Source organism: Puntigrus tetrazona, chromosome 19, assembly GCF_018831695.1.
Source record: "Puntigrus tetrazona isolate hp1 chromosome 19, ASM1883169v1, whole genome shotgun sequence".
Classification (NCBI taxonomy): domain Eukaryota; kingdom Metazoa; phylum Chordata; class Actinopteri; order Cypriniformes; family Cyprinidae; genus Puntigrus; species Puntigrus tetrazona.
Genome location: NC_056717.1, coordinates 15,939,023 through 15,951,182, shown reverse-complemented (window position 1 = coordinate 15,951,182; position 12,160 = coordinate 15,939,023). Strand labels below are relative to the sequence as shown.

Here is a 12,160-nt window from a genome sequence, read left to right as displayed (position 1 = left end):
ATCCAGCCATCGAGTCTTTTTCTGTCTTATTTCACGAAGAAAAATCGCACACGCGCAACCGCGCATGATTATTTACACTGATGCGCAGGCAACGCGTTTTCTTAACTACACATGCCTGCAGCTTTTGACAACTGTGGCCTTGCGTAACGTGACCTATCCAGATTGAACAAAGCGAATTATACACTTCCGGTGCCTAAAGAAAGGGGAGGGCCATGCGGAACATAGAAAAGTCGTAATGGCGAGTGGTTAAGGCGGGCCTCCTTCTGGCACAGCGGGGAGGAGATCATAGGCCTTGTGTGTTGGTTCATGCAATATACTTTAGACTTCTTCCCCGAAAATTCGCCACATTTCTTTCACTGTTCCGCAGAAAAAGACTGGGGTTGCATAATATCTGGACGTGCGGCCTGCAAATCGCTCGACCTTCCACGTAAAGCGGAGACATTTACGCCGGGCCCACGCCCTTATGCGTCTCTTTCTCTCTCCTCTTTTTTGTCACACACACATGCACACATAGGTCGTGCCGGTGTTCTTTTAAAACGTCTCTCTGTACGCGTACGAAGATTTTATACAAGCTGTTTAATGTTGGCGAGTTTAGGCTATGACACGTTCGACTGGTTTCTGATCATTAGGACGAATTCAGGTTTTACGCCCTTACTGAAATCCGCGAGATACGCGGCACTGCTCTGGGGGCCGTTCCGAACAATATCAGCTAAACGTCTTTCCGCGAGGCAGATAGCGTTTACGTGTTGGCGCATCCCGGTCATTTAATTTGGGTGAATTTGAGTAATTTATTTGGTATGATACCTGGCGTTTAAATTAAAGGAGAAATACTAAAACACGCTCGTCTTTTATACACCAAGCGACGCAAAGAAGCCCACGCACGTTTAATTACGTTTTGAATCAAAGACAAACATTTTAGCCTACACATTTCTATAACAATATTAGCCACTATAAGCGTGCGTATTGTTCAAGACTAAATTATGATTTTAAATAAATTGGCAATGTCCCGCACCCTATGAATGCTTTTGCTGTATAGTGGTGTCGAATGAATTTTGCTCCTGTATGATATTACCAGCCTAATTAAACTTGCCCTTGCATCATACACGTCCATCTGTGTATAATGTAATTCATTTAACTTTATTTAATTTTTCCCTGCCCATTTTCCAAAATAATATTTTATGGCATAAGCAATGGATTTCCCCCCACTCGACGATTTACTTTTATCCCAGAATCCGCCTTACCGATATTTATTTGTCCTTTTTTTTAACACGCATACACGCTGAACCAGAGTAAGCCACACATCATGTTTTGTTCTGTATTAGCAGTAAGAATCACTTTTACGAAGAGCCCTGAAAACCTAATTGAGATGTTCTAAAACTGAATAGAGCTTGCGTTTTTAACGCCACGGATGTAGCATTTAAGTGGCAACTGGAAGTGTGAAAAGTAACGACATCTGATTTCTCAGTGTGTTATTGTGGGTAAAGTCAGACAGCATGGGCCTGGATGCCAGTAGTATAGCTCGCGCAACTGAAATACTACTGTAGAATGGCACGCACATGACGCGCTCCTATTGGTCGAACGGTTGACCAATGAGAGCGTCGCTCCTTTCCGCTTTACTACTCTCGCCGACTGCTGCGTCGGCTGTTCATTCATTGGTTTTCATCCGCGGCTCTTCGGTACAAATCCAAGCGCGCAAAAAGACCACTGTGGGGTGGAATCAGCTCGTTCAGTTTCAGAATTAGAAAGCGGAGCCAGCCGTGCACCACGCATTCCCCGTCTCTTTGAGTTTAAAAGGCAAAAGGCATGCAAAGAAAAGAAAATACGGAGGAGGACTTCGTTTTCACGAGGTATTTCGAGGCGGCTCGCATGAAATGTGTTATGAATTGAGCATTTTCTGATTCTCCAAACTTGCTTGTTTGCTTACAGACGCTGGGGAAAGTCGTAGTTTATGCGATGCCTTTAGGTGCCCAGTCCTTTTGTCTACCACACATGTGGGGACTCTCCTCCCCTCATTCGTTGGACAGATCGGAAGCTCATTTTCATACCATTGACCCCCCTTTTGCACCGTCCATTTCCTATAGTAAAGTTTTGCATAGGCTGCGATAGTGAATGCGTGCCTCTATAGAATCTGCGTTCACCCATACGAGAGGTTTGAGAGGTTGCTTTAAATGCATGTTATCGGAAAGGAATGCGACCCGTTGCTCCACCCGCCAGGGAGTTTTCTATAGGAAAACATTGTTTATGTAGGGTAGTACGCGGACTGTGTTAGACGAAAAATATCTACGAGCTTTGCTTAAAAGCACCGGGATAATTCGTCGTTTCAGTCTAATTAGGGACCCAAACAGTAACGCGAACACGTCCTGTGCTTAGCCTATATATTATGTACAGACAAAGGGCTAACAAAAGCAAAAAACCGCTGCCTTCGCTTTCGCCGAAGAACACTGGAATTAAGCACCATGTAAGTTGAAAAAAAGTTTTTGTACCGTTTCAGGTTTCGAGCACTTTTTTGCGTGTTTTTTTTTTTTTTTGTGTGTGTGCCTGTGCTCCCCGTTGAATGTATAGAACATTGTGTGCAGTTAACGCCGTGCCTTCAGAAACTTTCAAAGCAGTTTCGTGTATAGCAGTTTTTCGTTTCAGCGTCGTTTTTGAAGCACTAATTTGTTGGAAACCGATTACTGCTTCTTTTCTGTTGATTACGTTTTTTAGGCTATATTTTCGGACAGTTTAGTCGATGTTTATGTTCTTGGCTGTATTAACCCCCGTGTATTTATACAGAAAATGGCGGTACTGATTCACATCTTCCAGTAGTTTTTTTTTTTTTTCTTGCCTGTTTCCTGTGTTTGTCAAAGAACTCGTATAGTTCATTTTAGTTGCTTTACAATTACATGCAATAAACGTCTTGAGGTTGCTAACATCCTAAGAAATGTGTTGAGTGTTTAATCATTAGTTCTTTAGGTTAAGTACGTTCATTCAGTTATTCATTCACTTTGTTTTAAAAGGAATGTATTTGACTCTGACAGCCCAAATGTAAAATTTCAAGTTAATGTGAAATTTTGTATTATTATTATTGTGCTTGACACTAGTAAAGTTGAAAGATTTTCTTGTACTTATATTTTGTGATGCTTGCGTTTTTAAGGAATTATGAAATGATGATGATGGTAATGGTCCAAAAAAAAGCAAATAAATAAAAAATAAACAAACCTTTGCCTGCATAAGTTTATTTGTAGGCCATGGCCTATATTAATGTATCCTTGTACAGTCTCTGAGTATTTGTTAAAATTCATAAGTTTAATGAAACCGTTTTACTGTGCTGAAAACACAACTGAGATATACAAATATTCTCAAATGATTTTAGGAACAAAAACACGCTGGCGTAACCTGTGACGAGGTAGGCCTGACCTTTGACTGTGGTGCCTCAAAAATCAAAGCACTGCAAGCTTTATCAGGGCTTCTTTGTAAACTATCGGACAGAGGATTGAAAAATGTTTATTTTTATTTTTTTAAATGTCTTTAAATATATATTACATGCATGGTTAGAGGCCTGTTTGAGTGCAGTGCGTAATGTCTGAGTATCTTAACAGACCTGGAAAACAAGTCCAGTTCTATATATTGTCTCAAATAGAACAAAGTTAGATAACCTAGATAGACCTAAGTTGTCACACACTTAAATATAAATTAATAACTTACAGTGGTGGTAAGAATGCCCTTCATTTCTGGACATTAATTTTTTAGTAGAATAGAAGAATAGGAATAAATTGTACTTTGCAGCCTATGATATTTTGAGTGGTTTTAATTTAAGGCAAGAGTTTATGGCATTTAGAATTAATTCATAATAATTATGAGTTAATGATTTATATATATATATATATATATATATATATATATATATATATATATATATATATATATAATTTTTATTTGGTTTTATATATATATATATATATATATATATATATATATATATATATATATTTGGTTATATATATATATATATATATATATATATATATATATATATATATATATAGTGTATTTTTTTTTTTTTTTTTCCTTTATTTTTCTTTATTTTTTTTAATGGGTGTGGTAGCCACTGAAGTCTTGGGAGGTCATATCGTGTGCTGTAATTTTCTCATGTCCATTTAAAATAATTAATATGGACTGTTTTGATGTAGAAATGCATTTAGTTCATGTTTCCAGCTGTACACTGATTGGATGAGTAGGAGGTGGATGAGGTGGCCATGGTAGATAATGCGCGTTGAAGAAAATTCAAGATGATTCTACAGAGTAAAAACTGTTATTTACTGCACCCTACTGTTCCTGAGACGGTCAGAAAACAAGAATAAAAATAGTATAACCCCCCAAAATTAAGATGTTGTACACAAGCAGTGTGACTTAAATATGTGGGTTATTTAGTGTGAATGCCCGTTTTCACTTTTGGGTTTTGTTTTAGTTCCTGATTACTGTATATTTAACCACCTTTAAGCCATGTTTTCAAATATTAAACAAAGAAATGCATAGTGTCAAGATTCTATGCAACTTTTTTTCTTTTCAAAGAAGCTACACATGGCATGTGTACATTTAAGTAAATGTTTATTTATTAACTCACGCTCGCTCAATAAAAGAATAACGTTTTATATGATCATATTAAGGTCTTCTAAGAAAAAGATTGTGACGTGAGTAAAGGATCTTTTATTATTATTATCGGGACAGTACACTGACAGCTGATGTATTTTGTAAATTTCACATTAAAATATCTTATAATGAGAAGTAACACAATTTTTAGATTTACAACAGGCAAAAGTATACTCAAAAGTACTTTTAATGACATTTTAGCAGTGTTGGCCTCATGTCACGTCCTTGCCACATCAAGGAGTAAAATCTAAGCAATGGTCTTGTCAGGACTTCCTTACTCTTCCACTCCACTAATCTGAAATGCCTGAATAGGTGAAAACAATATGGCCGACAGTGTAACGTAGCCAAGTGTTCCACACTGCTCTAATGGAGTACCTTCTGTGCTTTTCTGGTGGTTTAATATGGATGGCTTTAAACACATTTACAGATTCATAAACCAAAGCTTCTCGTAAGATCAAGTGAAGCCTCTTAACAAAGTTTTAACTACAGAAGTGGCACTGTATACATCTCAAGATCAGCTGTTCGCTCAAACATGCATGTATTTGAATTCATGCACCTCGGCACTTCTTACGAATCGAATGTTAATGAATTAGTCTTTTAAGCATTATAAAGTGTAATCTTTATTGAAAAGTGGCTAAAATGCGACTGAAATATAATTGATTTTAATATTTCTCTTCGACCTTATGTTAACTATAAACGGTAACAGTAGATGCATTCATCCCATGTATATGGTTGGGGGGGGAAACAGCTGTATTTCGCAGCTTCCTCAGTTCAGTTTTTATAACCGTTTCAGTTTGTCTTTAGTGGACTGTTCAACTTTGAAAAGAACTTGTATTCTTTTACTCCGTCGTGTTTATTGATGGTTATTTATTATTTGTAATGTTCCAAGAAGTGTGAAGAAAAATGTGATTTTTTTTTTTTTGGAAATTGTTACTGCCAGCCTTTGTGTTGTACAAATTATTATTATTTTTATCTTAATAGAAGGTGCTAATAAAAGACATTTCAAAGACATCTTTTGTTCATATTTTATAACATACCAATAGCAGTGCAATGATTGCAATCAGTGTTTTTCTTTTCACCTCTTGTGACCCAATGAATGCATTTCAGATTTCGGAAGGTATTGGAATTTTAAAGTTTAAAACCATTTGCCACTTCAAAATCAGTTTGCGACTTATCCACATTATTTTTCATAGACATTAAACAATTATATGTTAGGAACAGCACTGCAAAAATATATTATCGATAAATGATATACCTTTACACGTTTTGTTTGCAGTTTTTAAAAATTCAGCGTTTAAAATGTTAAGGCATGTTGACAATTTTTATAGTACATCACTTAAAAAATATATATATACAGTTGTATTCCCAGCTTTGAAGAACATTACGAAGCCTAAGTAGCACATCAAAGCATGTGTTGTCAAAAAAAATAATACATTTATTTTAAAGTTCTTTATTTCTTAAGAAAGAAAGCAACACAATCCTGAAAATAAAAGTATTTTGTCACAGATAAACAGGCAATCTCAGCCTCATACACACACACTCACTCTCTTAGTATCGCATATATCCCCGCTAAAAGATACCCAGTATATAGGAAAAGTCATCACGTCATACAAGCACACTACCAAAAAAAAACAAACCCTCACACAAAACCCCATGACGACAGTATTTATGATCTCCACAAACCTTACATACTGGGAAGTCTACAAATTAAGACATTAATTAAACAAATCGTTCTCTAGTACAGTGAGTTTACATGTCTTTATAAATGTATAGCTCGATGCAAACAGGCAAAAAGAAAGAAGTCTTCGGGATCTTCTTAGTATCGTCCTGCAAAACACAAACGTTCTATTAGAATGAGTCTACAATTAAAATGTCCATCACATGCTACATGATTCAGTGGGCAAACGGGTGAATAATGGGATTTCATGAGTAATGCACTCTAGAAGCTGTGGCTTATCAAGCAGGCATGCATTTGGGCATATGTGGAAAATTCAGATTGCTCAAGGCTTTTAAATCCACTCACGTGGGCTGTATGAGCGAGATCTTGAGCGAGACCTATACCGGCTGTAATAAGGGGACGGAGAGCGCCTCCTGCTGGAAAAGAGAAGAAGGGATCAGAATTCAAAAGCACCAAACGCATTGAAATTTTTGAAGCAAATATTTAAACCTTACCTGTATCTGTAATCGTACTCGTCGTAACGGTCGTATCTGTCGTAGCCTCGGTCGTAATACGAGTCTCGTCTCCTGCCGCCGCCGCCACCGCTGCCGCTGCTGCTCCCACCTCCGTTACTAAAAGAGCCACATTTGAAATGTTAACGCAAACCACCCATACAAGTTCAGCTTATTTGTCAGAGTGGGTTTTTTGGCCTACACAATACTCACTGTGTGGGCCGACCCATGTAGATGCCCGGTGTGGGAGTGTGTGGACGTTTGGTGATGGAATAATCCACCCTGATGCGCCTTCCATCCAGCTCCATGCCATTAGCCCGCTCCATTGCCTGTAATAAGGGATAAATGCTCTGTTTAGACAGGATATACAGTCATAGAGCATCTAATAACATTTGAGTGCTCAATGAAGGTCTGAAAAACATTAAATGAAAATGTCTTGGTGTTAAAGGGATGGTTAAAATGGACATTATTTACTCATGCCATTCCAAACCTGTATGACGTTTTGTTCTATGGACCATAAAACATGCCGTTTATCCATACAATGAATGTCAATGGACACTAACTAGTTGGTTAATTTTTTTAATGCACTGTGAACAACCAAAATAAACAACCTGATTTTTTACTGATGTTAATAAATTAAATGCTATAAAATTTATACTGCTCCTTGTTAGTTAAATATAGATTTTTTTTATTCGTTCATTCAGACTGATGTGTGAACATAACTAACATTAAAAAGAATCCTTTTAAGAAAAGCATTCACAATGTTACTGCATTCAAGCAAGTTTTACTTGACACGAGGGCAATATACAAACGGTCCTTTTCACGAGCAGTGATGTAAATCACAAGTTGCCTGACATTTCCAGATTTTACTGATACAAGTCAATGCGTTCACTGGATTACACCAGGTAATCCAAAGTTGTCCTTAAGATGCTATTAAGTGAATCACTAAACCGCTTAGACCGTGACCTGCCAACGCAAGTTCATTTCCAGCTGGAGATGTACCTCTTTGGCATCGTCGATGTGCTCAAAGTAAACAAAGGCAAAACCGCGAGAGCGGCCCGTTCGCTGGTCGTAGACAACATTGACACCGGCCAAAGGCCCGTAACGTGAGAAGACCTCTCTCAGGTCTCGCTCGGTTGTGTACAGACTGAGACCAAACACACCCAGACACGTGTTCGGGTCTGGATTGGCCTGTAAGAGAGAGAGGTATTAGCACTGGAACACAGGACAAAAGAATTGAGAACACCAAAAACTGAGCAATGACCAAATAAAACAGTCTGCGAGATTAAAAACCTGCATTTAACTAAATTCTTACATTTTCTTGTACTATTATTACTGATCATACAATACATTAACATTAAATTTACATTATCATATCTTTGATGAGGGGAAAATGCTAACTTTATAATTCACCTCCTATCGTTCACCTTCAAATTTCATACCATAGAAAATATTCACATGCAATGACATTAAATAATTACTGGACGTGATGGAAAGCAGCTCAACATTCCTTTTGTATGCAATAACCAGTTTAGGTTCCTGTGTGTTTGTTACACCCCTTCAACAGAGATGATGTACCATTATTCAGGAAATACGTCATTGCTTTCTCTGGTGGGGCAGCAAATCAACATGACTGCCTAATTCTCTGAAACATCTCCGGGTAACTGTGTGACAGTATTTAATAACCCCTGTTAAAGAGATTTCGATGCAAAAACAAACATTACAGCTTTCCGTCCAACAAAACATGTCTCAGGGCACCACAGTATAAATATAGTCATTGCATGAGCCATCTGAAGGGCTTCACATTCACTGCAGAAGAAGACAAAGAGATTCTTAAAAACCAAAAGTCACCACACGGACCTCTTAACCCTCTTTAAAAGGCAACATTGAGACTTGTTTGGTCTAGTGGTTATTGTTAAAAGGTTAAGAAAGGTCCACATACCCTGGCGTCACCATGACTGTGCGAGTCTTTTTTGGAGTCATGGCTGTACGAGCTCTGTTGATGTAATAAGAAGGGATGAAAGGGGTTATTAAAGACAGTCATGCTCGTCCCCGTGAGGCTGCGATGGGGGTTTGTATGCATTTTGTACAAAAGAGAAACACACCTTTAAGACTAACAATTAAAACATCACTTGACAAAATACATGACATTTAGGGTAGTGTAGGATCTAAAAATCAGATGACCTAGCCTACACTCTCAGAGAAAAAGATACAAAACTCTCAATGGGGCTGTACCCTAAGGTACAAAGACTAAAAAGTACACCTTTGATCCTTATTTAGCCCCCAAATGGCCAATAATTATAACTTAATTGTAAAGGAAAAAGAAAGTATCAGCCCATTGACATTTTGGTACCTTTTTTCCGAGATAATGTCAAATCTTTTAATTAACAAAAATGGATATTAAGGAGATTTGAAGGTATAGTTCAATAAAATTACATTTCTGCTAATATTCGCAAACCATCATATTGTTACAAACCTGTATGCTACCGATTCTTAAACTTATGCCCTATAGAATTACTGTTGAAGAATAATGAGCTGGGAAAGTGAATTAACTTGTTGTAAACGTATGTCATCATATGTATTGTAAGCGGATGGCATTCTTAAAAAAATGGTTAATTCATAAATTCACGCTGTGTAAATACAAACCACTACATAAAGGTCTATAGGCTAAGATATTTCTGCTGCAAGATGACAAAGATTTTTCTCCAACTTTGTTAATAAATGTTAATGATATTATTTCAAACATAATATCACTAAAACCGATATTTCCGGTATTTCTGCTGTAAGTATGACAAAGCCTTTTAAAAAAACTTTTAAACAGTACTGTCAACAATAACTGGAAGCATCTACATATAAAATTAATAAAGCATAAATTAAGAACTGTATGTTTTCCTATAATACATTTTATTATGGAGGAATTATTATTGTCTATTATTATTATTATATATGGAGGTATTATTGAGTAATTATTTAAGAATTTATTTTAATATAAAATTTCATATTTTATTTGAATGCAAATGATAATAAAAAAAGATATATATATATATATATCATGAGCTTGCAACAATATGATGGAAAATAAATGGCAATTAATTTTTGAGTGAACTATATTTTTAACAGCAACTACAGTTACAGTAGTTGTGGTCCCTCTGAACTTAGACCTCCATCCCCTGATACTCACCCGACTGCCAGCGTGTCTGCGGCGGTTAGACATGGGTGATGTGCTCTGGCTCCGTCTGCGCCGGTACTCAGGGCTGTAGGAGCGAGAACGAGACTTCTTCCGGTGGGAGTGAGACCGAGAGCGGCTGTAGCGGCGATTTGAATGGCGACGAGAGCGAGACCTAGAAAGGACCAAACCCAAAGGTGAGATCTACCAAATAAACAAAGAGACGGCTTCAGCAACATTCAGCTGATGTATGAACTGACCTAGACTTGGAGCGGGATCGGGATCTGGATTCAGAGCGTTTGGATGCTCGGGAAGGGCTGGGAGAACCAGACCTACTCTCCGTCTTGGGTTGGGCAGGACTGCCCCGCTCCGATTTGGACGGCGAGCGGGATTCCTAACATCACAGAGTTGCGTTATAACGTTTACAAGGCAAACGCTCACAAAGCAAGCAAGCCTACATTCACACCACATACATAAATTGCAGAAATCCAAACATTCACTTTATTACAGCTGTGGAGGAAAGTGTTAGAATTACTTAAAATTATGTCATGGAATAAAAACAACAGCAAAAAGTTAATAACGTTATCGATATATATTTACAAAGGCTACAAAGTCATCACAGGTCCTTGTGATGCTTGTTCTTTAGCCGAATCACCACAGTAAAGCTACAGACATGCAAATGATCATCAAGAAGAGATTAGAAAGACACTTGGAACACAAATTCTGCATTTACTTAACCTACGGACTCATTCATTCTTCTGTTTTCAGTATACGCTATTCCTTTCTCTCAGGCATTTTATTCTTCGGTCTTCATTTGTTCAGTTTTCATTTTTCCTCTCCTTTTCATTTCTTCACCCCAATATGAAACCTCTTTTCTTTTTTCTGCTTTAGACACATAACGCGAGCGTGCTTCTATCTGACCGATCTTCCGTTCTTTTCTCCCCTTCCCACTTAACCGTCTGCTCTGTAAACATTTTCTCTGTAAAAGCCTTCTTTTATCTTGAACATTCTTCCACATTCTTGGCCTTAACTCTTCAAATCCTTCACGACCAATAACCTTAATGAAAAAAGAACATTCAGAGCAATTAAGATCAAGGGAAATTTAGGGGGGGAAAAAATGAAGTGAACTATTCAAATTTCACTACTCCTTTTGAAACACAGATGTTTGTTTGGTTACATAATCATATGGTGTAAGAGAGAGAGGGTAAGGAAAGACCATAAAGGCTGGAAAGAGAAACCAAAAGTACTCAGGCTGCTATTGTGTGAATGCAAACACGTGTTAAAACACTTGTAAAGTAATTTCCTAATCAATATCTGCTACAACAACTGTAGTATTGCAGGACCAGCTGTTTAAAAAAAACAAAAGCGCAGAGTGTTATGTAAAAAATAATAATAATACATGCTGGTTAAACAAAAAAAAACTTGCCGTGTTCAACACAGCAACGCATTTACATATATTTGATATTCAACATCGTAATGGATCTCTCTAAAGTGACTAAATATTAAACGTTTAACGAATTATTAACCGATACGCGTGTAGCAGTTGATCTAGCTGATCAGTTAAAATTGTAAATAAACAAAAGAAACGGGCAGTTGGCTTTTCACTAATCGAGCATTACCGCAAAGAGAGAGAGAGAGAGAGAGAGAGAGAGTGAGAGAGAGGATATTTGAAGTAAACGGCAGAACGGTTTACACGAAAACAACGCTTACCCTCCCCTCGAATTGAGGCTCCTCGACATCGCTCATTTTTAAAGTACTAAACGACTGGCAAAAGCGTCAAAATGAAGATATTCTTCCTCGGAGACTTCCGCTCTTAACGTAACTGCAGAAAATGGCTGACGAGCTGAAGCGCGCGGTGAACTATGGGAGACGACTTAACAAAGACGTCACATCCTCTTCAAGATAGATAGATAGACAGACAGACAGATAGATAGATAGATAGATAGATAGATAGACAGATAGATAGACAGACAGGTGAATAGACAGACAGACAGATGAATAGATAGATAGAAGATAGATAGATAGACATACAGATAAATAGATAGATAGACAGACAGATAGACAGACAGATGTATAGATTTTAGAATTTAGACATACACTAGCAAAATAGGCTGTATGATTAAAACCCAACCTTACCCCTAAAAGATTTACTGACAGAGAGAGTATAAGAATACATTTGCACATTATAAGATT

At 37.4% G+C, this 12,160-nt stretch overlaps 1 protein-coding gene across 3 annotated transcripts; it reads right to left on the bottom strand.

Annotated features, from left to right (window-relative positions):
* Window positions 1-6,066: 6,066 nt before the first annotated feature.
* Window positions 6,067-11,832, bottom strand: tra2a (transformer 2 alpha homolog). 3 transcript variants are annotated; one of them, XM_043217892.1, is made up of 10 exons: window positions 11,678-11,828; window positions 10,710-11,024; window positions 10,228-10,361; window positions 9,983-10,142; window positions 8,744-8,797; window positions 7,804-7,992; window positions 7,015-7,130; window positions 6,805-6,921; window positions 6,656-6,726; window positions 6,067-6,459 (listed from the first exon to the last, which is right to left on the bottom strand). In XM_043217892.1, exons 2-10 carry the CDS (start codon window positions 10,719-10,721, stop codon window positions 6,449-6,451), a joined length of 864 nt encoding a protein of 287 aa, XP_043073827.1. In that variant the 5' UTR covers window positions 10,722-11,024; window positions 11,678-11,828; the 3' UTR covers window positions 6,067-6,448. The 3 variants fall into 3 exon arrangements, with proteins under 3 accessions (XP_043073827.1, XP_043073825.1, XP_043073826.1); XM_043217890.1 differs by lacking the exon at window positions 10,710-11,024 and having other exon boundaries at window positions 11,678-11,832; XM_043217891.1 differs by lacking the exon at window positions 10,710-11,024 and having other exon boundaries at window positions 6,656-6,723; window positions 11,678-11,832.
* Window positions 11,833-12,160: the final 328 nt, after the last annotated feature.